This window comes from Larimichthys crocea, chromosome I, assembly GCF_000972845.2.
Source record: "Larimichthys crocea isolate SSNF chromosome I, L_crocea_2.0, whole genome shotgun sequence".
In the NCBI taxonomy this organism is placed as follows: Eukaryota; Metazoa; Chordata; class Actinopteri; family Sciaenidae; genus Larimichthys; species Larimichthys crocea.
In genome coordinates, this window is record NC_040011.1 from 5,612,064 (window position 1) to 5,638,480 (window position 26,417).

Consider the following 26,417-nt stretch of genomic DNA (forward strand, 5'->3'; position numbering starts at 1 on the left):
AGCAAAAGGTGGAGGAACACCTTGTACAGGTTGCCAGGCAGACACACAAACAGAAAATCAAACATTCACAAGGAGAGACAATTTACAGTTCCCAACACATAAACCAGGATGTTCCCATCCATGTTCAGCACTTTGGCTACTGGCAACTATTCAGATGTAAACAAATGGAGAAAAACTAAACTAGAAACAAGTTTTGCTCCCATGCAGTTATGACATACCGTAGGCCCTTGCAGTTCAGAAACTTGCCCACATATAGATAGAAACACTTCTATGGCTTTTGTCAAGTACAGCATTATAGCATATTCCTCAGACATTTTGTTGGAGTAGACTGTGATATTTTCCCATCCTATACTAGAGGGTGACAAAGGAACTAGAAACCTTTTTAAATAAAAAATGAACTAGATGTGTGATCGTTGGCAGTTACCAAATCTAATCTAAACAATAAATCTGGCATAAATATAATATATAATTCTTGTTCAGACTTAAGCCCAAATCTTTTTTTTCTGAAAAGTCTGAAAAGCAAAAACCATGATTTTTTTTGTAGCAAATCAGATCCAAGCCACATTTGGAGGTGACTTGAAACACAATTCTAACAATATTTCTACAGATGCGTCTCTGTTCAGACACTCTGGTCGCTTATATATCAAATTTCAAAGTGTCCTTTGAGTCATTCACACCACGACACACAGGGCAGCGTCAAATACGGAGTAACAGGAGTGCATCAAAGCAGTTGAGCAGAATCATTGCTGCTGCTCGAGGAGTGGTATGGAGGACAAAACAGAGAACAAGAGTACATGGACAGACACTGAAAAAAATGTCTTCTGGCAACCTGCTGATTCTGCGTATGTTGTTACTGGCATCAGTGTCATTAACACAGCAATCCATGCAAATAGATGTCTGGACACAAAAATACTGATCACTTACAGGTAATAAAAAGTCTGATTTGATTTCTTATCTGCCAATTTGAACAAAAGCTTAGTCAAAATGCTTAGTCTTTTTTTTTTTTTTTTGGCCATTTGGGGGCCGCAAAACAAACAAAATTTGAATTTAATTAGTCATAGTGGCTAACATTGCTTGTATCATGTGTAAACAACACAAATCTTCTGCTACAACTATAATAGTAGCACCACAGTGTTTGGAGCCAGGTGTTCACAGAGAAGACTGTTATTACATACTTGACCACTTAAGTGACCCCTTTATATACAGCCACTGTTTGATAAAAATAAGGCCGGACAGATTTGTTGCTGCAGGGCTGTTTGGTGTTCTCTGGAGTCATTAAATGATAATCTGCTTCCACTGATCTGCGACTGAGCCTTTTTTTTCCAAGCACCAAAGCAAAGATCGCTGGAGATACTGTACATTATTTTTAAACTCACATGGGTAAACTATTTGTGTCTCCAAACCAATAAGAAAGAACAAATGTTTCGTTGGAGAGTGTTAAGAAAGGCTGCTTTGTTGTGTGGTAAGAGTGAGGCAGAAGAATGTTCTTTAACACAACATTGTGTAACTTTTCTACCATAAACTGATTTATAATCATTTTGACGTTACTGCCTTGTAATCAGGTGAATGGTGTCTCAGTCATTCCCCATTCTGTGTCCCGTACATCTGTTTTCACACTATAACTTTGTGCTGCGGGTACCATCATCTGCAGGAAGCACGATATCACACACATCAACTATTTCGCTGATTGTGGTGAAACTGGATCATTTTAAATAGAGAAAATGTTTTCTGCTTTCCCTCTGCTGATATCTAGTTGCTGACAGGGGTCAGAGCCAGTGTCGTGGCAGAATCAGAGCTGGGTAAGCAGGCAGTGTAACCGGGCTCAGCAGCCTCTATGGACATAATGACAGAAGGGTTGATGTTGATGAAGAAAGCTAAGAAGATAAAATGATCACAAGTAATATAGTCATAACAAAGACACATTTACAACTGTCCATATTTACAACTAAAACTGAGGGTGCAAAAATACTCATTTCTATTTCTAGTGTTGCGTTAATTAAGAACACATCGTATTGCTGTGTTAACAGCAAGACCTTGAAAATAAAGCAAAAAAACAAAAAAGTAGTTGTGTGGTTTAAAAGCAGGCAGTTTAACATAACATCTAATTTGTTTAGCACTGTTTGACACACACTCTGACTCCTGAAAACCATTTGCCCTGATGTTGTCACCAAAACATAATATTTGTGTGTATTTTTATCGATGGGTAAGAGTGCTGTTTGTTGTTAATGACCAAAACAATAATAATCCTAATTCTAAATTCCTTTATGAATAAATTACAAACCTTAATTTAAAAAACACAGATTAGGAAAATTAAAAAAAAAAAAAATCCTAATCCCACTATTTAATTAAAAATATTTTTTTCCTGCAACCTCACCAGTCTCTTGTTTAGTGCTGTACATCAGAATCCATCCAAACATAAGCCTTCCTTTTCACTCCTCTCCTCTGAATTACCATGACTGAGGAAAATGACTGACTGTGGAAAATGTGACCACCTTTCTGTGGTATTCCATTTGTCTCGACTAAAATGACTCTTTGAAAGACGGATCTTTCAGGAGCCCAGTTAAAATATCTCTCAGCACTGCACTATCAGGTCGTTCTGCTTAAGTGTAAAATTAAACGTTCCACACATTGTTCAGCTATTGCCCATTCATTTGGAGTTGCTAGGCAACGGGTACACATAATACAACCCTAATGCATTTGTGAGTGGAGAAATACTGAGGAGTGGTCATAAGAAAACATTTCCATTTTCCCTAAATTAAAGACATAACAGTGTGTGTGACAGTACACAGCAGATAGACAGTTCTTCACATGCTCTTTAGACAGTGTCTCATTTAAAGTAATGGAAAATATTTTCTCAGGTAGGAACTAGAAAGCATGTAGTGTAAACTTGATATTTGCCTGAGAAAGGTGGAGGGGCGACTTAAACCCTTTTTTTGGTCTACACAAAGTACTTTTCCCACACATTTTTTGTGTGTCTACCCACCAGTATTGTATTTGTGAGGTTCTGTAATAAAATTGTGTTTGCGTTAACCTTGCGAGGCAACTGGACTGGAATCACGCGAGAAACGAGAGAAATCTAGCTTGGCTTCAAGATGCGTACATATGTGTCGGTCAGAGAAGAGAAAGCGCACAGGAGTCCAAGATGCTGAAAGGTTTATTAAAGCTTGATCAAGGAGTATGCAGCATTTATCAGTACACTGTCATGACAGGAAGAGGCCTCAATTCTAAAGAATCTGTCCTCTCAGAATAGTGACACAACTAGTCTATGTCCCTAAACGCTCATAGTTCACTCAGACAGATGATAGTGGCTCACTTATTTATTACAGTGATTAGAAAACACAATGTTTGGAGATGCTCACAGGCTCCTTGCACGCTTTCGGTTTCTCCCGTCTGTCACGCTTCACTGCCGTCAGGAAAAAATGAAAAAATGTTTTTGCATTTAAACTTATGTTATATGATATGTTGTAGTTCGCCATGTTAGATAATGATAGACAGATTGTTCATCCAATCACCTGCTAAGACTTTTTTGAAAGTACCCATTATTTTCCACAATTTAACCTGAGAGGATCTGCAGCATGGATAACGTACTTTCGTTATTAGGACAGATCATAATTATTGACCTATGTTCTGCAACAAATATTGCATTTATGTTGCTCACCAGAAGAATTCAAACTGTGTATGCTGCAAATAAAAAGCCTACAGGATGTAATGTCATCATGTTGGAGAAGGGGTTGAGCTGCATCAGCGTATGATGAAGTATTGCAACATTTTTTTGCTGAAAAAATGCTTATTAATCTTTTTCAAGACTTCGATTACAAATTTGATACCACTCTCACATGTGTGCGTTCTGTATGGAGCTGGCGCCGGGAGACAGTCAGCTTAGCTTAGCAAAAAAACAGGGGGAGGAGGGCTAATCAAAGATATGTCTGGGTGATGCACAATAGCTATGAACAGAGAGACTGTAAAAAGAGGATCAGGTTCGTGATTAGAGATTACGCTAGATGGGAAATATGTAACTGAGACTGATCAATGACTAATGTTGTAGATGTACTGTATTTAACAGATCTGTAGTCCTGTGTGTTGACTGAACTCTCCAGTGGGGAGTGAAGCAGAGCAAAGCACTTAAAGATGCATAATTCAACCTATGCCATCTGTAAACAAGGATGTGGTACAATATTGCCGGACCTTATCACCCTCTCACACCCTTCTCACCACTTTCAGGTCTGGTGGCCTGCAACTGATGACACAGTATAGTAACATTTTCACACCAATAAAAAGCAGGCTGGCTAATTTAAACAGTGATCCAATAAACACTTTTAACAGCCTTTAGGGACTTGAGAATAAAATGTCTTGCGATATGCCAGTTATTCAGTGGAACAACGTGTCTTCCATCATCATGCAGCTGCATACAGTACGTGGGTGGGAAGGAAACTGCAAGTCCCTTAAAATGTCAGTGGGTTGGAATTTTTTGTCCAAATTGGAATTTGGGCCAGAGTTGAAATTTTCACCATGCAAAGTAATGCATTTGTATCTGCCACAGTCTTTCTTACAATACCACCAGAGGCTTCCAAACGAGAAATCCTCAAATTCTACATAATTTAGTTTCAACTAAAACTATTTTAGAACCAACAGTCTAAAGGTTAGATTGATCATGTTATATGAAGCCCAAAATGTGCTTTACTTTTCTTTTTTTTTTTTACATTTTCGTTACTTTTTCAAGAACTCTATCTCATACATTTGATTCAGTCACTCCAAAAACATTTTACCATTCAGGGACTTTTTTTCCCCCTCTCACTTGTCCTCTAGCAACCCCTTTTTTCCAGTCCACAACCTTATGCAAGTGACAGAATCAGGCAAAGTGAGGATAGATGGACCTGACAGACATTACTTCATACTCAGACTAGCTAAGTGTGTTTTACAGTGAGCTACACTGACATCACATTGGAGCTGCACTGCGTGGCCTGAAACCCTAGTGTGCATCCTGTGATCAGTCAAAGACATGGAAATATCTTCCTCGTTTAATGGATGAGAAGCTTCTTGTTAGTCTCCAAGAGGTGCTTCATGTTAGTCCTTTATTACATAATATCTGACTACATAATCATCATTCATGCTCTTCTTCTAATCATACTAGTACTTACACTAGTACTACTTATCTTCTGAGCCCCATTTCTTGATTGATTGATTGAGTCATCATTAACAGACATGACACAATTTGTCCAGAGCAGCTTGAACTGATGCAAATCCATGTCCATATGAGATGAAAACTATACTAAACATAATTAAATGAACAAACGTCTGAAACAAAACATAAATCCGTCCAATCCAAATTATAATAGAATTAATGAGCAAAAACAAGTTTTTGATTTAAGAGTTGGTGTTGCTATGTTATTTTGTCTTGTTCTTTTATCATATTTTTACATGTTAAAAATAAATATAATCAAAAGAACAAACAAAAAGATAGTAATAATGGTAAGTACATTTAATTGTTAGTTGTTGCCTCAACACGTATAGATGTGTCTATATACAAACAGAAGTGTTATAATGTTTCCTAAAGTCTAAACTCAACAAAAAATAATAATAATTAACATTACCATATTTAATAATGTGTCTCCAAATGTATTCCAACATGTGCCCCCCTTACTTTGCGTGTGTGCCACTGGGCCCCTCGATTTTCCAGACCTGTCCCTATATATGTTGATTGAAGAGTTGTTTGAACTGCTGTAACAACTGCACTGCTGCACTTTTCTGGCACTATTTTACTTGGAAGTAGCTAGGTAACGATATAGGAAAATAAAGACATCTTTGATCTTGTTGTGGAATGAATGACAATGGTGTCAATGAACACCATGGTGAACTGACAAAATAAAGCAGAGGAAAGAAACACCACATTGAGGTCAGCCCGATGCCACAACTGTCCCAACTCAATAGGGTACAACATCAACTTGAGGTTGAGGGACAGCTGGGCTGCGATCACTTGGGTTCTCCACAGGCATAAGAACATTACGCTTATTACTAACACAACTAGGCAAAGTCATTTTTAGAGAGTAACCCCCCCCTTCACCTTAAACTGAGTGCCAGCTGACATGCACAAATGACGAGGCCACATCACAGACACTCAGCACCAGCTTTAATATTCCCTAGGAAAGATCTGGTTTTCTATGGTTTGCTTTTAGTGTGTGCATGCTGCTGACTCAGTTGTATTTGTGTTTGTCATTCCAGCTTGGCACTGCAATGAACTTTTCCTTCATTAATCTTATATTGACTTATATTTATTTTACAATGCAATTTTTTTATTTGCATAATTTGTATCAGCACAAACGAACCAAAAACCAAAAACATTCATTCCAGGATGTGTACTTTGATAATCAGAGTGAAGGGCTCTCTTGATATACAGTTGTGCAGTAATATGGGAGCAGATAGGACCCTGTCAGTGGCGTCACAATGTTGACTTTCAGGATCCTGAGGTTCATATTATCACCGTCCAAGGGTCACTCTTACTTCCAGTAGTAACTAATAAACCTAGAAAGCGTAAGCATGGTTATATATTTTACTTACAGGCTGCTGTTTGCATACATTGCTTTGCCTGGAATGTTACTTGGGGATTTGGCTTTCCGATGTCCAAGTTGTACCTCTGAGCGTCTGGCTGCGTGTCCTACAGCAGTATGTCCAGAAATAGTGAGGGAACCAGGCTGTGGTTGTTGTCCAGTGTGTGCCAGGCAGGAGGGGGAGCTTTGCGGGGTCTACACACCAAGGTGCTCCAGAGGCCTGAGGTGCTACCCAAGCACAGAGGCTGAATTACCTTTGCAACAGCTCATCCAGGGTTTGGGACGATGTGGACAAAAAGTGGATTTAGATGTCACAACAAGTCTGGACCACCAGGCTACAAATGGTAAGTCAAAGCTGCAATAATTGTATATCAACAATGAATCAAATTTGTAACATAAAGTCACTCAATGTTGAGAATTTTCCCCAGACTCTACAACCCTACTGACATTTTAGCCTCTTTTAGCTCACTGTTTAGGTTACAAAGCCCACAGCTTTACAGTTGTTACGGTTCAGTTTCACTACTCTCATCAACAATGATTTCAAGAACAACAATAGCTCAGATACACCCACTGTATGCTAACTTCCCAGAACCAGACGTTTGCAGGGTTGGTGAACTTAGCTGAGGAAGTTTGTGGAGACCAAAACAGATGTGAAAAGATTGATTTGTTGAAGTTACATTGCTCTTACATTCATCAGGAGACCAGAAACACAACTCCAAATGAATGATTGTAATGTCTAATAAAAATCAGGTAGGGCTCTCTGACTGGAATGCTAGCTACATTAAACATTAATTAATTTTACTATTACAGTTGCATGATTCCCATTGAGTGCAGTGTTTTACCAATAGCTAAAACACGTTCACTTTCTCCCCAATATAAATCATATTTGCTCATATGGTATTGAGGACCAGCTTTCTGATCACAGTCTTTTTATCTTAATGGGAAATTATATACAGACAATAAAAATGAACCATTTGAGATGTATCAGAGAGATAAAAAGTAAAACAAAAAACATTGCTTTGACTGCATGACAGACATTGTTACAGCCTTCAATATGCTTTAAATATATAACATTGATGAAAGAATGAACACCAAAATCCTACTCCCAAAAAATTATAGAGCATCCTGTTACTGGAGGCAATAGATACATTGTTAGGAATTCAGTCCTTGTTTCAGGTTAATTTATGAGGGATGCTGATTTATGGATCAAAATAAAATGTTGGTCTATAACAGTGTAGTCACAGGTTAATGTGTAGGGGACTACTTTTTTGTAGATTGTAACACTGATCATCTTAATACAAACCCTTCCAGTCTTCATCAGGGAGTTTAATATAACATTCTGCAAGTGTGGCAGCATCGCCCAGACCCAGTTAGTTTTGACTTGCCATCATACCTGGGCATGATATTAAAACAACTAAGTAAATAAGTTTCACAGAGAAGCTGTGTCAAAACAATATCTTCACTGCGGGACTCTTTTTATGTCAGAAAAACCACATCTACATCAAACACATTTGGTCACAATAACTACCCAATATAAATAACCCAGAAATCCTGCGGCGACAAAGAAATGTCAAGCTTGTTCTCTCCCACATATTAGGGACAAAGGGTCACTATTGATTCCTGAAAATGAATTTTGACATATGCAATGTGTTTAACAGGCAGTGGCAAGCCAACATCTGTGTGTGCAAACAAGCGGTATCCCTCCAATGAACCCGTAACATTTCTGTAACCCACATCTCATCAAAGCTCTCCTATTGGGAGAGTCTTATTTTGATGTGGGCTAATGTTTATGGCACCTGAGGAGAGTAATTTAATTTAAAAATTAAAAACTCACAAGCAAATTCTCAACTTTGGAATTGTAACATGCCTTGAATGTGGAAGATGCACACAACAGACGCCCTTCAGAAAGGTTTTGGGAAAGTTGTAGAGCTCCATGTTAACAGGTGCAGCCAAATTTCTCAATCACTATAAATATGTACCTTGGTTGAACTCTGAGGCATGTTTTTGATAAGTTCTTGGACTGAAATATATATTCTGGCAATAAAAGAAGAGAATAGGAGTTTTTTTTCTTTGCAGTTTCAAGGCTCGGCAAAGTTTGGTTGCAAAGAGAGTCGGAAAAATAAACCTAATTCCAGATCCTGTAACTTAAGCTAAGTGTTATGGACTTCTGCACTCTCCCTGCTGTGATTTACCGTCTTTGGTGTTCAAACCAGTTAGAACACATAAAGGAAAATCTGAAAATGAGCATCAGATCACACTGTGGTTTACCCTCAGTTCACTGTGTTATGCTTGGCTTTTTAAACATGAGCAACTGCTGACTATCAGATGTCAACATCTGTCTCTTTTGTACCCATTAAAATGCACATTTTGGGGTCATTTCCTGTATTTGGTTGAGATTACATTTTCATTCCTAATAACCGCACTGCTGCTCACTTGAAAGAGAACAGAGACATACGTTTTTAGGTGTTTCGTTGTGGACATTTGGTGTGATCCTGAGTTCAAATGGCATTATTCTTATCTGTCTGGGCTAAACTGAAGCAAACAGCATGACGGCTTGAGTAAACAGTCCAGAGTTCAAATAAACCAACACAGCTTTGTGAGCACGCTACAGTTTTCATATAATTTTGGTATTTTATACTGCTGGTGTCAGTGGTAGTAGTATAATACTTTAAGCAAAGGGAGTCAACTTGGAAATGTTCTCCCAGTCATGATCCAGTCTCCAAATGAATCAAAACATTTACCTTGAACAAAGGCAATTAATTCTAAGAGTGGAGCATCAGTGAGTGAAATGGATGCATCTTTATATAATGACATTTGTATTATCCATTAACATTACAACATGTACTGTATTCATGCTTGGAAGGTCTGTTGTAATGTGTTCCCATTTGTTCAGCACAACTGAACATATTAACTGATTTGACATGAAAAGCCAAAATGCAATATACCTATTACCACTGTGTTTTATGTTCACAACCAGCAGCAGTTTGGACATTTGATTATATATAATAATATTTCTGATGGTGAGAGTTGCTCTGGGGGCCTAATATAAATAATTATTGTGATTGAGTTAGACCAAATCCACACTTGAAAAAAGAGCAAAAAAAAAAAAAACATGAAATACATATTTAAATATATAAATATTTAAACAAATAAATAATTTCTATATACAGGTCCACTGTTGGTAAGGGAACGAAAATACAAACCTCTTTCCCTAGTGAACAAATCTACTGTCCTGTATAATCCCTTTTGCACTTCGCTTGTGCATCTCTTTGTTTCTCTCTCCTTTCTTTTCTTGTGTTGTCAGTGGTCCAAGACTGCCCCTATTGCCCTGCAGGTGATCCTCTGCTGAGACATGTTCCTTCTCCATCACTCACACTCTCAGGTCTTTAATTACTCTATGTAGATCATCCACGGGAAAATGTGAAGCCATAAGAGATCACTTTGGGTGGGAGCTGCATGTTGGTGCCTGCAATTCTGAGAAAACTCTCCCTGAGGTGTCAATTGGAAGACCTCCCTTCTTTGTGCTAATCTTAAAACAGCTCATGTTGAAAAATTGCATGTTGCATAATTACAATAACAATCTCCATCTCGACCAAGATGACTACAGCATTCCGCATGTTAATGCATCAGAAATAGTAAGAATCTGTTGCTATGTACATTGTTGTCTTTTTTTTTTTTGTTAACATGCACATAGAGCAATATTAGCATTTGTTTGGAGTCATATGTTTTACTATTTAGGTCTCTGCCAGTCCATATGAAATAAAAAGAAGGAAATTAAGTTTATGAGGAAATTCTTTTTTTACTCAACATAGAGGCCTGAAATACAACCACACATACACAGGGGTTTATAGAAGTGGCACGATGGGGCCAGAGGAGAGGTCTCTGAAGGAAACCGTAATTGGGCAGTCAGGAGGTCTCCCTGGGGGTGACCCTCATAAAATGTGTTCACTTAATTTGGGGCAGTCTCGTCGCCCCTGTCCACCTGCACAGTGAAAACTTTATTGGTCAACAACCTTATTATAGAGCGCTATCTTGACTGTATGTTTCTCTGTGAAACCTGGTTGAGTTCTGATGCACCTGCTGTTCTCACTGAAACAGCCTCATTGAACCATTCTTTTTCTTATTCTTCTAGGCAGGGGAAAATTATAGGGACCTATGGTTGGTCTGTGGACCAACACACAATCGTGGCCATATGCCAGATCTGGTGATTAGTAAAGGTTTAGATGTTGAAATATCATCAATTTCAGATGTTGCTTTATCAGATCACTATTGCATTAAATTTAGTGCGTCTGTATCAATGACCTAGGTTAAAACTGAGGGAAACGACATCAGGTAAAGACACCTTACACCTGAAGTGGGAGAAAGTTTTATTTCACATTTGAATAGATAGAGAGACAAACTCTCTCTTCATCTGCAGACTATTTAGTAAACATATTTTAGAGATATATTAGATTGATAATATATAGATTACGCAGAATGATGAACCTTGTTGCACAACTACACTAAAAAGAGCAGTTTCAAAATGTAAGCAACAAAATACAATGAAACTGAGCATAGAAGGAGGAAAAGCAAACTCCGGATCCACTATGACATACTACACATGCTCCTCTCAGTTTACAATAAGGCATAGAGAAACTGACAGCCTTGTTAATCTCACACCTACATGCCCCAGTGGCTTTCTCTCAATTTCTAAATGCAATTATTTTTTGTCTACCAGAAATAAGATTGCAACACTTAGAATGACTATAAATTGAACAAGGTCATAAATGTCATTGAGCACTTTAATTGTACTCTGCACTCTTTCACTCAGGTGGATACAGAGGGGCTATAATGCTCCACTTGCACAATTAACTGCATACCTACATTGTTACCTATATTGTTTTTCAAAACTGTTTTCAGCTGCCCTTTAGAAGACGTTTCAAACATTGAACAACTTCGATTCCTCAGATATCCTCCCATTATTAGGTAAGAATTTAGAAAAAGATGTTTTTAAACAGATCAATAATGTTATTAAAAAATTAACAATATCTTAGAGGCTTTTCAGTCTGAGTACACCACAGCACAGAGACTGCACTGGTCAAGGCAATAAATCATATTAAATATAATACAAGCTCTCTGTTCTGGTTCTCATTGATCTCAGTGCAGCCTTTGATACTGTTGATAATAACATACTGTTAAATAGACTTGAAAACTGGGTTGGTCTCTCTGGGATGGCTTTAAAATGGTTCAGGTCATATCTGATCAGGTGGGACTTCTTTGTATCCCTGGGTGACTTCTCGGACACAAATGGCATAACCTGTGGAGTCCCACAAGGTTCCATTCTGGGTCCTATTCTCTTCAGCATTTATATCCTACAAGTTGGTGAAATTTCACAGCTATGCTGATGACACACAATTATACTTTTGTGTATTTCCTCATGACCTCAGTCCAATTATTAACTTAGTACATTGCTTAGATAAAATAAATGACTGGATGAAACAATTTTCTGCAAGTGTATCAGGATACAACTGAATCCTGACGCATATCAAAAAATTTAACCAAAATGCTGTTTTATCAATATTACTAAATTTAGACCATCCCAAGTCTTGAGCAACCTTTCATTTACTTTTTATCCCCTGTATTTAATCACCTAATAGGTTTTGATTTGTTTTTGGTTTTACACGTTTTATGTTTGCTGCCTTTAATTTTTATGAAATTGTTCTTAAACTGCTGTTTGATGCACAATGTGGGAGAAGAAAAAGAAGAAGGGAAGAGTTGATGAGACTGAACAAAAACTGAGACGAAGTGCAGAGTTGGGTGACAAATATCTCTGGATTTGTCTGTACAGACAACTCTCTTCACATCACAGCATTATTTGATTCATGTTCATTGGTGCAGTTAGAGATCTAAATTGTTTTTGCACCACTGACAACATGTGGCAGGACAACAGACACGAACAATAACTTTGATATTTTTGAGAGAAAGGACTTATGTTAGTTGCAGTTGTTAGTTATTACAATAGTGATTTGACACAGACTCCAAAACAAAAAATAAAAATCTTTTAGGAACCACATCCGACAAAACACAAAACAGAAAACATAAGAAAAACCAAAACGTAAGCATAAATGTATAGATGGGCACTGGTTCTCTGTAGTATAGCACTTGACACCCGTTTGGTATGTTGTGTCACTCTACACACTAAGAGCACTTACATCAATGGTGAAAAGCACACGGTTTGTAGGAGAAAATCACCTTGACCTTAGACTGCACTTATTGTCTTTTAAGTCTGACAAAAACTGTAGGAGTGCCAATTGGCCACAATTTTCCCTTTAAACTACAAAGGCAACGTCATTTGGTTAGGATGACACACATGGCCACATGGAAGCATAGCAACATCAAGAGTTGAAAGAACTAGCTAACCGTAAAAGGTTTGAAGGGGACCTCTGGCTAGGCAAAGCCTTCTTCATTATTCACTTGCTTTTTGTCCATTTTCCAGCTGTGAAGTGTTTGAAGTGGCTGAGCTTTGAGAGGAACCATTTACACTGACAATGGTTTGAAGTACTGCAAGGCCACTTTCTTGGCAGTGGAAGCACAGTGAAGTCTTTGAGCTCCACTGTATACGATAACAGGGCAAATACATTAATGCTAAGCAACTCTGGAAAGACATTACTCATTCTGTGCTATGAGAGAATTGTGAAAGCATTGCTCAAAGGCAATACCTAAAGCCAACACTCCCAACAGCTCGAGACAGGTAGTTTCTATGGCACTGAATACAGAATCAACAACACAGTATTTAGATGACAGCTGCTGGCTAAAGAAATGTTGTTTTCTTTTTCTGCCTGGAACATGCTGTCATGAGTTCCTATACAGTAAGTGTCTATAGAAAACATGGTCTTAAAAACACCTACACTATAAGTTGGGATTTTTACACCTTTACCTGTCTATAGTTGCACCTCAGTTAGCTTTTTAACATTCCTGTTCCTCTGAATGTTGCCTTTTGAAACATTACGTGTCAGTGCAGTATGATAGCAACTACCAGGGGACAGGAAAACTATATCACTTTTCACCATGTTCACCATGTTCCAGACTTAAATGAAAAATGTCAAGCTTTGTCCTGAACATGTTTAATGTGTTCTGCAGAAGCTCTCCCTACATGTGAGTGATTCTTCCACTGTTATGAATATCTTAACACAACTTGGACCAAAATATAGACTTGTGTGCTCAGCTGGAGGTTGGAACTTATGACTTTTGGCCATGGCTCATACTCTGCAGTGAATATAATTTGACTTCTTGAAAAGTTAAGGTGTTCTTTGTGGCCACACAGTTTTTTTACTGTTTTCCCATGTTGTCATACTAATTGGATTATCACATTGGAAAGATTTCCTTCTGTGACCAGAGTCACATATAAACATAAAAAGCAACAAGAGTGTTATAAATCTTGAGTTTGGGAATATTAGTTGGATTTCCATGAAAATTGACTCAGACATTCATGATCCCCAGAGGATGAATCCTATTGACTTTGTGGATCCTTCAACTTTTCTTCTTGACTTACCATTAGAATTTACATTTTTGCTTTTTAGTCCAATATCCTGACAGCTATTGGATGGATTTTTATGACATATATTATGTGCCCCAAAGGATGGTTCATAATCACTTTGGTGACCCCTTTGACCTTTTACTGTATCTGTCAGGATCAGGACAAAATTTCCATTCAATTAGTTTTTTTGTTTTGTTTTGGTAATTACAAAATACATACAAAATGAATGCCATTCCTATTTTAAGTTTTTTTTTTTTATGATGAAACATGCAAATCTGTGGTGTAACTAACTTTTTTTTGTAGCTTGACATTATTGGCTCATCTAAGTTGCTGACTAGATGCTTATGACATCATGAGATCTACACAGACATGCAAGGAGTAAATAGACACCTTTAATTTGAATTTGAATGAACGTGTCTATTTACTTCTTGCATGTCTGTGTAGATGCCAGCAAGTCTATGCTTAATTTATTAGAGTCTTCATCATTGAGTACTTAACTGCATTTTCTTTAAACAACTGAAGAAAAAAATCAGTCAATCAACATCACCAATTTTACATTTGCAAGTGAATGCATGTGTCTTGTCACTAATGTGTGTTGCCCAACATTGGTGTTTCTATAAACTACAAAATAATGCTTTTTTTTCTGCACTTGGCAGTGTGTACAACGGAATTCATATGCACACACACACATGAACACAAGCAGAAACATTCAGACAGTGTCATAGCATGTGTAAGCTCTTGAGGATTCATTTGAGGAGGGGGGGGGCACAATTTCCTCTCAAGAGTGATTTACAACCTCAGAGTTCTGCTCCTGTTTTTACAGCGTTAATTACAGACACTCACACACATGCAGACACAGCCGCACACACACACACACACACACATACATATACACACTGCCTCTGGCAGGTAGGTTAGGTACCCAAAAGAAAAATCCTTACTCAGCATGAAAAGCCTTCATCAGAAGTGCTTTCTCACGAGTCTGAACTCACCACCAATGACTAGCAGTAGAGCCCAGCTCTTTAATTCAGTCACCACTTTCGTCTCAGCTTTCCTGTTGAAATGTGCAGACATACTTGGCTCGTCACGTCTGTGATGACTATGACTACGTTGACAAATGTCTGTACAGTTTGAACCCCTCCATGTATTTGTGTTTTACGGTCACAGTCATTAGTGGCACAAAGTTTTTTAGGTCTGAGATTTTGTATTATTTTGTCATCAGACTTTGTTTGTGTCTGTTCTGAATTACCTTGTTAGCTTGTTGTTTGTGTTTTGTCTCTCCTGTATCCAACTAATGATGAACATACTTTGGTATAACAAACACACTCAGAGTGACCCCACTGCTCAGAGAAGACCTGTGCAAATTGCGTCATAAACCTAGTGTTTTAAACCTCAATGGGTTGGATGTAACACTTTGCTATTTTGCAGAAAACATCTTAACGCCCCACGAAGACTGTCGCTGTAGTAATTACAACCATTGCAACGCCTGACTGTCCAGCATAGAATTAGCGACATGAGACAAGAGGGGCACAGGATGCCTTGAGGACACATAATGACTTTGTCTCCTAATTCCAGGATTAACATGACTTGTAAAAGGCCTGTTATTAGAAAAATGTTGGCTTTTAATGGCAGCTTGTGATTAAAGAAGAGATAAATGCAGATCGTGTTTGTAAGAATTTTAGAAAACAGCAGAGATAGTGGGTTAGTGTGTGTTTACCATCTCTCTATAAGAGACAGGAGAAATGTTAAAAGTATTGAAGGTTACACTGGGATTAAAACCAGAAAACAAAGGTTGAATTGCTTTCAACAACTTTCTTTGGACACAAACCTTAAATCTGTTTTCAAGAAAGCAGAGGTATATTTTATGTACAGATTCTGATTGTGTTTCTAAGTAGGTTTGTGTGCTTGTTTGGTTGTAGAGGTGCATGGGACTGAGAGTCCGCAAACCACAAGAGTCCAGAAAAGACCTCCCAGTGACGCTCTGTTTTGGCAGTTGGAGACCGCCAGGCAACAATACCAGATCGGGGTCAAAAGCAGGATGAAGCAGAATCAACTAGAGGAGCCTCAAATCCCGAAAGACCCTCAGGTTAGAACTAAACCTTCAACTATTTTAAGGATTAACTTCCTCACAAGTTATTATTTACTGTCAGTCTAAGCATTTCACTGTCATGTTAGCTTTAAAGCATTTCAAGGGCAAAAACAAAGGTGCACTCCAGTGAATGTATGTAGTCTGTGATGGTCACTCACTGGTGTTGTACCTCTTGTATTTTTTTCTTTTTATACAGGCACAGTAGCAGAAACTGAATAAACATTCCAACAAAACAAAATATTAATTCAGTATAATTTTGCATGCATGTATGACCAGATTTTCTCATTAAAAATGGTGTACTTTTCCCCACTGCAGCATCCCAGCTTATATTTTGTGAATGGCCTTACAGTCATGGTGTATGGCAGAGTGTAGTGAAATGTCTGCCTATCAAAAGCAAGCAATGACAAAAGGTCAACAAGCTGCTGTGTGCTGTGGTACGGTAGTGCCCTCCTCTGGGCACTCTCTCACTCAAACATATGCACGTGCATAGACACTTATTCACACGCATACACTTTCTTTTCATCCCTGACATGACATGGACTCATGTTCATTCCCTGGGGACTTGGGGTTCTTAATCTTACCTAACACATGCCCACTCCCATCTCTTACCCTAATTTAACCATCACTTTAACCCAAAAGGTTCCAACCTTAAACTTACCTGGGCTTACCTGGTGTGGACCAGAGTGTTGCCATATGGGATGTGCGTCCTTATAAGGTGACTGCGAGAACGGATGTTTGTCGCCCAATGTCATTAATACAAACTCACGTCAGTTTACACAACTGCTATGTGAAAATATATTTTTGGATACGTGGTCAATTATTGTTCAAGTATGTAAGAATATTTGGTTAGATGCCGTGCTAATAAGTTATATTCTGAAATGCTACTTAGGAAATGCTGTGTCAGTTAGCATATAGATATACACTGTATAGCTTCCTTAGAAAATGCAGGTGTCATGTTTAAAACTCTTACATTTTAGACTAACGTGGTGAAACATTGTTAGCACCTCCCCTGTGGATTTATTAATACATTTCCAATTACGTATGAAGTGACATAAGCAACATATGATTCATTCAGACTGAGTTCTTTTAGCTTCAGTAATTTCTCCAAATGAGCATCTAAATGATGAAAACTGATATTGTTTTGTTTGCCACAGTGGAATGCGTCGTTGGCACTTGAATGCCGTCTATAGATTACACCCCCCTTTCCTCTCCCATTCTTTTACGCCTACTCAACATTTCACAGTGTCAAACACAGTTCCACAAAAATAAAAGCAGTTCCTGGAAAACACTTAATGGGGTGGTGTACTAACACAGATATCCTTTCTGTTTCATGTAAATGAGCTTGGGCCCTGGGGGGCTACGCATGTGGAGGCCCGTATATGTCTCAACATCGCAAACAATTATACGCGCATTTGCTCATTTTCTCCCTCACTTAACTCACTCGCTCGCAGCAAAACAAAACAAAATAAAACAAAAAAACCATACAGAGTACAGGACGATTGTCAAGATGATTAGAACGAACAATAGAGAGAATGCAGTAAAAGGAGTCGAGCAGCTGGGCAGGGGGAGGAACTTTGTATAGCGATGGTGTCAAGGATGGATGCACTTCGTTATGGGTGGTCATACGAGGTCAAATACTGGAGACAAAATGCATGCTTAACAGGCAGAGCTGGGGTTGTGTCATATTTGTAATCAATATGCCTTGAATGACTGTGTAATTCTCATTAAACATTTTTTAATACTCCACTTGATTCATCTCTATAAACAGATATTTGCATAGGAATCTGTAGACAAGGGAGCAATAATTTGGCATCAAAAGCATTCTCTCTGTTTGTCATGAGAGTCGTATCGTAATATCACATCTGAGTGGGCTTTGGTTGGGTTGCATGCAGGTAAACAGTCCATGAAAAGCAAAACAGCAGAACCCTTTGGCTATCTTCTGATGATGATTTAGCCTTTTGTTAGCTTTTTCAGTTTTCTGTATGAAGTTGCTAATCAGACTGCAGAGGAAGTCTTGTTCTGGACATCCATTGTAGTTGGATGCACAGAAAGCTACAAAATTTCATGGAGATAAAGTATTTCCCTTGTTTCGGACCAGTATAAAGAATAGGCATTGTATTCGTGATGTCACCCTCAGGTTTCTGAAGAGTCAAGTGGCCGCTTGAGGAACTGCAGTTTTTGGCACTTAATCATTGGCTTCACTTCACAGCCACAGAGGATGGCGCCTGGTCTCACCCAGTTCTTCAGAGAAATAACTGGAGAAAGAATTGGAAACAAAACCCACTGTCCCCGCTGTGTGCAAACATGAATTCTAAAAACCAAACGAAGCTAATGAGACTTCACATTTTTTCTGGCAAATTAAAACAGCTGGTACCTCATATTAGCTTTAAGGACTGTGGTTCTTATTCTTTACTACTCACAGTGTAGTCAGGTTATGAAGGAATCTATTTAAGGCCAGTATGGAAAGAAGGAATAATTACAACATCCGTCTAGCATGTGAATGACATAAAATAGCCTGAATCTATCGTTTAATAATATATGAGAGTAGTAAGGCAGCAGTGAAACTGGAAGGAGCGTGTACAGAGGTGTTGGTTTATGTATGTCTGACATGTGAAAAAGAGAAGGAGTCGATGCCTGTAGGAGCAAGTGTGAAAGAGAGAGGCAGAGAGAAAGAAAGAAAGAAAGAAAGAAAGAAAGAAAGAAAGAAAGAGCTTTTCATCCATATGTTCAGATGTTTGATAAGGTTTGTGGCAGACTGCGCCTCCTCCTGCCCTTCTCTCTCATCCCCAGCCAACTAATCATAAGAGTGGACCCCTTTGATCCCACTGGCAGCCTGATACACTCACTGTGTATGTACATGTACACGTGGATATTTCTAAGTTTGTGTGTGCACATCCATGCAACAGAAATAGTGTTGATATAAGTGTATGAACAGGTTTGTGTGTGTGCGTGTGTGTGTGTGTGTGGTCATGGCCACCTGCTGAGTTAAGCAGTCTAGCCACTCATGTTCCACTCCACCAGACTCACATCAATAATATTGGCTGAACTTTCTGCTTGCCTAACTGCACCTCATAAAAATGTTAGCTATAAATGTGTGTATTTGTGACATTTTTACAAGACACACAGAAGTATTTTATTTCTCTATTCTTTTTCTTGGACAGAGCCCATTTCTTGGCCTCAAACTCAAGTCAAACTTATACAGTTCTTACTCTATTTCTTGTCTTCAGGTCATTTTGTCTAACGTCGTTTTTCTTTTCTGTTATTACATTTGTACGTCTACTTCAGTAAGTTCTAAATAGCTATTGCCATTATTAGTATTTGTATGAATAATTTCCCTCTTCATCGTCTTTTCAGAGTGCCTGTGAGCAGGAGCTGGATAAGGTCTTAGAAGAGATCTCCAAAATGACCTCTGATGATAACAGAGGCCCACTGGAGAACCTGTACGAGCTCAAATTTCCAAACTGTGACAAACATGGACTGTACAACCTGAAACAGGTATGCCATGGACAGAGCACTGGCATCACACCATTTTACCTGAAAATGAACTTGAAAAAAAGCCAAAAAGATTATACATCAAGTCGCAAACTCTCTCTTCTTGCAACTCATTTTGATATTAATATTTTGTAGTTTCTTTTGCTCAATCTTATAATTCTGTTAGCTCGTGATGCAGAAAGTCTGAACCCTTTAAGCAGGGCTCTATTTTCACATATTTCTCAGCTTTTTCCACCTCTAACCAGTTTACATACCTGCAGTTTCACAATCCTCACATCATTTAACTCCTCTATATTCTCAGCACCAGTATATCTTAGTGCACTTGTGCATTATATTGAAAGTCTTTTTACAATCAGCAGCTACAGATTGGCATGGTTCCCATACATGTCATCAATTTTGTGCCTATACATACCTATTATATCCCTGGGGTCCCAAAACTTCAAGGGTTCCAAAAGCTCCACACTGAGAGGGCCCGTGGGTTATACTTTATTACCACATCTTGAGTGTCCCTGTGTTTAAATCCTGTTTTAAGGGAGGAACAGCAGCTAACAGGGCCCCGCAGCTCATTTTCTGCCCTGGGGCCTTTGAACTGTTTAATCGGCCATGTTCATGCTGGTCACAATGTTGCCTGTTCATCTATGTGCAGAAACATTATTCTATAATTGATCAGGTGTTCAGTGATCAGGTGTGCAATATGTGCTGTTCCTATATATAATGCTTCAAGTTAGTTTTAATATTATAATAGTTTTCCATGGGGCTCAATTTATAGATTGATTATAGTGTGGAAATTGACCTTGGAAACAAAAAAACAAATGTTCACCCTATGATTATTTATTAACTTTTTCCAGTGCTTTTAACCACAGTCTTCATCAGTAGATGGAATCAAACTCCATCAATGAAAGAGTTTATTTTGATTTCTGGATAATTGGGTTTCAAAAAGTCATTAACTTAAATCTCTGGCTGAAATTTCATTTATAAGATAAATGCTTAAAAGATTGTTGTTGTTTTTTTCTCCATGTATAGAGTGGCCTACAAGCATCAATCAAACTCACGGATATTTGTTTTGAATGCTAGTCAAGTTTCCAGAGATACCAGATACTGTAAATCAAGTATAATTCTAGGAAAATGTCTATAAAATTACGCCAATCTAAACATCTATAAACAGTGTCTCTGTAACAGGGTGACAGAGAGTTGTTTGACTGAATTTGGCATCTGAGAATGCATTTTGTGCTCCTTCAAACTCCATTATTCAGCTCAGATGATGGTTGGTTTATATCAGCTCTTCACTGGACTAATCTATCACATTTCAAACAATAAATTAAAATGGCTGCTCTCTGTGCGTGTCACAACAGTGGCCACACCCTAATCGGTGATGTCACAGCAGGTGTTTTCCATCCATGTACAAAGGCTAAACACCCGCTGTGACATCACTTATTATGGTCTTTTGCCAGGATTGTGCCACGTTTGAGTGATTTAGCCCGTAGAGAGCAGTGCAGAAGTATGTTTTTTTTACTGCTTCATGGTTGGATTATTGTGACCACTGACCATGACGATAGAAAACGCTTCTGCTGTGATGAGTATCATTAAAGCTTATTGTGCTTGATCATATATACATCATTTTACATCCTTTAAATATTTAAAATCGCTCAGCATTTGTCGCTCACACACACGTTTTGTTGAGTTCTCGCTTGAATTTCCTCTCTCCCCCTTGTTTTTTTCCTATAACCTTCACGCACCCTCCACTTCCTCTTACACACACACACATATGCACATACAAATCCATGTGGGGCTGTTGTCATCATGAATGAGGCAACAGCTTCTGATCTCAAGGTTCCAAGGCAATAAAACTGTTTGGCGTACTTCATGGGAAGACTTTTGTTAGGCTGAGGAACGAACTGTGCTTCCGACTGGGGGCTTGAATTTGAATTCTGCTCATCCATAGAAATCAGACAGAGGAGGACAAACAAGGTCACATATCCAGTGTTTTCTTACGAGGATAGTAGAGCAGAAAAGAAGATTTGAATAGGCGCCACAGTTTCCTAAAGCTGGGCTCTCAACTGGCTCACAAACAACAGCATTGTTTCGGACTGGAGTCTTTGGTTCCCAGGGAGGAACACTGTACCTCCTCAACACTCAGCTCCCTTTTGGAGTTGTCCCTCCTTGTCGCGGGGTAATTACTGTAACTGTCACTTTTTTTGTTCTTTCTCATCGAAGGAAGAAAATGGAAAGTCTTTTCTTTTCCCCCAGCTTTCATTCTTTTCGCCGTCCCCTCTGCGGCCGTCCCGTGTGCACGGCGTAAACTGTGTCCACTTCAATTACGACCTCATTTCTGAGTAGAGGGGGCTCTGCAGGGGGGCTGGTCTACTGGCATGCTTCGGTGTATGTGTGTGAGTGTGTGTATGATGGCATGTGTTGTGGATGGTGAGCAGGGGGCATGACCTGAGGATGGGTTGTTATTGGGTGAGGGTTGTCCTACCCGAACCATGGCCCTCACTCTCATCCAATGGCTCACCAGAAAATCCACAAGGACACACACATACACACACACACCATAAGCCGTGCTTCATTAATGCACCCCCTACTTCCCACTGTGCATCTTTACCCCTCCCTCTGTTTTCCAGTGTTTTCCAGCTTGTCTAGTTTGTGTTTTTCTTCTCTCTTTCCAGTGCAACATGTCCACCCATGGCCAGCGGGGTGAGTGTTGGTGCGTTAACCCCGTAACTGGGGTCCAGATTCCAGCAACACCTAAAGTGAGGGGGGATCCCAACTGTAACCAGTTCCAGGAGGAGCTCAGAACGATGCCTACTGCAACAGCATCTTACTAGCACAGTCCAGTACATCTTAAGGAGTCCACCAACGTGTAAAGAAACCCTTATATTTGAAGGCTTTGTCTTGTTTTAATTTAGGTTAGGGTTAATATAAGCTAAAGGATAAAGTTTGTATTTTGTTTTTCCTCTTGTTAACAAATCCCATGTAAAGACCAAAAGCAACAATGTGTTAGTCTGTCTGTCGATGCTTTCTGTCTTCCCAAGTCTCTTTATTCAAACTAGAAATATATTCTCACGACTCGATTATTGCAGTGCCTTCCTGACGGGCCTCCAAGCCTACACAGTGAAACCCTCTTAGATGATCCAGAATGTGGTGGCACATCTGGTTTTTAATCAACCCAAAAGGGCACATGTAGCAACACACATTAAATTCAAATCACTAATGCTTGCCTACAAAGTAGTCTCCGGTTCTGCATCCACCTACTTGAATGCCTTTTTTCAGGCATACGTTACCTCCCAACCATTGCGCTCCTCCAATAATGCCTGGCTGTGCCACCCGTACGCTCTGGGCATTCCAACTTTTCTCATCTGTTGTTCCCGGTTGGTGAAACATCCTAGCAGTTCCTACCAGAGCAGGCTGTCCCTCTCTACCTTAAAAAAAACTCTTGAAGTTCCAGCTCTTCAGAGAGTACCTCCTATCTTAGCACTATCAACAACTGGACATGCTAAATCTATCCTCCTCCAGAGGTGTTACTTGATTCTATGTGAGTAGTGCTTATTTCGGCAGTAACATGTCCTTTTCGCACTTTGATGGTTTTATCACATTGGTTAAAAGTGTTAGCTGAATGACTAAATGTCATGTAATCTTTAAAAAATCTTTCTTTCTTTTTTTCCTTTTTTTTCTAAAACTTCTAAAACAGAAACATCTGGACAAATTGAGACAAAAGCAATTCACTTTTTGGGGACTATTTTTAGCTGTGGATTAATACACGTGGTGTGCTTGTATGTGGGACTGACTCAAACCACGGTGCTTATTCTCACTGTCACAAAGAAACAATGTGCAGTGATAAAGGAACATGTAATAGCAGGCTTTGCCTACACTGACAACACTTGTTGCTTATGGTCATTTCATGGGGCTCTAAGGTGTAATAATTGACCTGGTGGCAGCAGAACAAGATGTAAACTGAACATTTGACATATTATTACCTTATGGCTAATGTGTCAGCAATCAACTGGCCATTCCAGCCGACACAGAACAAAATTAGCATTCATTTGGAGTTGTGTTTTTGACCCTCTGATAAAAAGCAAGTCCAGTATTTACCCTCGTTTTATCTTCGTTGCTAACCTTGTTTGCCGTTTGGCACTGAGCTGTCAGCTTTATCCGATCTATTTGACTGCCTACAGCAGCTGGACGTGAGGTTAATGTGTGAAAACAATGAATGTAGTTTGTAATATTATATTAACATATGAATACATCAATTTCATGCATAATTTTATGCAATTTCACTATGAACTTGAATGATGTACTATCACAGAACTTATACTATAAATGTTCTTGAGTTGAGATGAAAGACTTAAAGGTGCTTCTTCAGATCCTTTTACATTAGACATGTACGCACATCCAATGTTAGTGCCAACACGTTGTGTAAACTTGTTTTCGTGAGTAAATACTTGAAAGCAGGTAATTAAAAGTGCTATTACTGTCATACTTTTCACTGATTAAATTGTGTAGGAATTTCCTGTCGATACACCATCCTTGCTTCCTACATTGTCAGCTGTAAATTAATTAAATTCTATTTTGCTCTGACATTCACCCGAAAAAGAGCCTGAAGTGTTTTTACTGGCATTTTTATCACATCAAGTGTCATGTCATTTTAACTCTGAATGTAAACACTATCCAAGCGTTTCTATGATTCCACTCCCTTCGTTTTTTGTTGGCTACAGAGAGCTGTTGTTATTGTTTGTCAGCTGTTTTCTATCAACACTTCTATCAACTCCAAATAAGTGTCACTGAAGAAAAATTGCACTTACGGTAATAACACTCGAAACTGCTGTGTGGCATCACTATTCCTATCGATGCTGTGTGTGCAGTCATGCATGTGTGTGCATGAGCTTGAATGTGTGTCTGTGTGTGTGTGTGTTGCTGGGGTTACTAATGGAGTGTTGACATGAGGAGGGATTAGGATGGGGGGCTGACACTGACAAATGGGATACTAAGTGGGTAAAGGTGTCTATGAATAAACCAACCCAAGTGCGCAAATGCACACAGGGAAACACACACACACACATATTTGTGCTGCAGGTCATAGTCTAAAGAGAGGTAACCAATATGAATAGAGGTGCTATTGTTGATAATAAATGCCCCTAAAGTAACTGGATTTTGGGGCTGTCATGGCAGAGTGCCTAATTTTGCACAGTAGTGTCTGTATTGTTTTACAGGCTGTGCTGGAACAATTCTGCCATCCATGGACTGCAAGTAATTCGCTGTTGTTGTCCCTCAGACAGCCAAGCTTCATGAGTGATGGATGACATGGAATGTTTTTTATCTTATTTCACAAATGTATCGGTAATCTATTGCAGCCTATATATATATATATATATATATATATATAATAGATATATATATATATTAAGATATATATAATATATATATATATATATATATATATATATAATTAATATATATATATATATATATATATCATAACTCCTTACAGGTCAACAGGTCCTTGTCAAGGGAAAATGATGGCGACATTCTCATAACTTCCAGTGCTCTGAAATGCTTCTGGAGATTTTTAGAGTTTAGAGCATTATAATGATTCGCTGAACCTCCAAAGGATTTTAAAATGTTGCATTCATCATTTCTGTTTGTTTTTGTTTTTGTAAATCACTCATACTAGCCTGGGCTCTTAAAAGTGTAACACCAGCTACAGAAATTATCCTGCAATAGATATGAAACAAGTAAATATGCATGATGATACACATACACATGTTGATGTCTAGTTTTGTGCAAAAATACATACATTTACATGTAAAGTCTTTTTAGTACCAGTTTCCCTCCATTTCCTTGTTGTAAAGTCTTTTTAGTACCAGTTTCCCTCCATTTCCTTGTTGAAGTACCTCTAGTAGTCTCATGTAGGTTTTTTGTGAGAAAACCAGCAATAAACGTGCACAGATGAAAGATGCCCACTCCATGTGGACTGTGAATTTTATACCCCCATTTTTATTGTGTGCATTAGGAAGAGATCATGTCACACATGTAAAGGGGGATGATTACAGTAGTACAACAACCTACTCCTGTAGACATGGCATGTGAGTACTGTATTAAGGCAGACTAATAAAACAGGTCTGTTAATTCTGTTGAATAATCTTGAGATTATTTCTGATAGATTTTGCACCAATTAATTTCCGTATGTCTGATTATACAGGCAGTTTTACAGATGTGAGGTATTTATATGTCGTACAGCCAATTTATTTAGTACTAATACTAGTACTAGTACACATTTTATGTAGGGCTCAGATTGCTAACACTTGCAAAAGTCCCCAAACAAAAGTCACCAATGATTTGCGATCAAAATGATTCAAGACTTGGGTGTAAAGACAGACTTCTTTGAAGTTCTAGCCAAAAGTGTATCATATGAGACCACTCCTGACTGGCTTTGGCCTTGTAACCTTATACATGTGCCAGTGTGCCAGTTAGCTGAGCACCAGTCCCAGAAACACTCTTTCAACTACAGCTTTACAGCTTTGTTCAGTTTTTGTGACACTGTGTTTTTTTTTTTCTTTCTAATTTCTTTTTATTTTGGCTTATTAATGCTGGGCTTTTGGCAGGAAGCTTGCTTTAAAAATTTGACAGCTTGGCTTGGTGTCACACATGAATCTCGGGGCGTCCTTGGGTTGTTCAACACATTTAATGGTAGTTTGAAGCTGGCCTTTTCTGAAAACAACTCAAAACAAGTGTCTTTTGTTTTGGGTTTGATAGATCAGGCACAATGGGCTGAGGAGGG

At 38.7% G+C, this 26,417-nt stretch overlaps 1 protein-coding gene across 1 annotated transcript; it reads left to right on the forward strand.

The window, feature by feature from the left end:
• Positions 1 to 6,486: 6,486 nt before the first annotated feature.
• On the forward strand, positions 6,487 to 24,227 carry LOC104921682 (insulin-like growth factor-binding protein 2-B). Its single transcript, XM_010734290.3, has 4 exons — positions 6,487 to 6,889; positions 15,981 to 16,147; positions 19,505 to 19,645; positions 22,309 to 24,227. The coding sequence occupies exons 1-4, from the start codon at positions 6,535 to 6,537 to the stop codon at positions 22,465 to 22,467; spliced, it is 822 nt and encodes a 273-aa protein (XP_010732592.3). The 5' UTR covers positions 6,487 to 6,534; the 3' UTR covers positions 22,468 to 24,227.
• The last annotated feature ends 2,190 nt before the right edge of the window (positions 24,228 to 26,417 follow it).

Bases quoted from the DNA above. Each gene is read 5' to 3' on its own strand.
- LOC104921682 (XM_010734290.3), top strand. From the start codon at position 6,535: ATGGTTATATATTTTACTTACAGGCTGCTGTTTGCATACATTGCTTTG. The intron at 6,890-15,980 runs GTAAGTCAAAGC...GTTTGGTTGTAG, and splicing joins GGACCACCAGGCTACAAATG to AGGTGCATGGGACTGAGAGT. The intron at 19,646-22,308 runs GTATGCCATGGA...CTCTCTTTCCAG, and splicing joins GACTGTACAACCTGAAACAG to TGCAACATGTCCACCCATGG.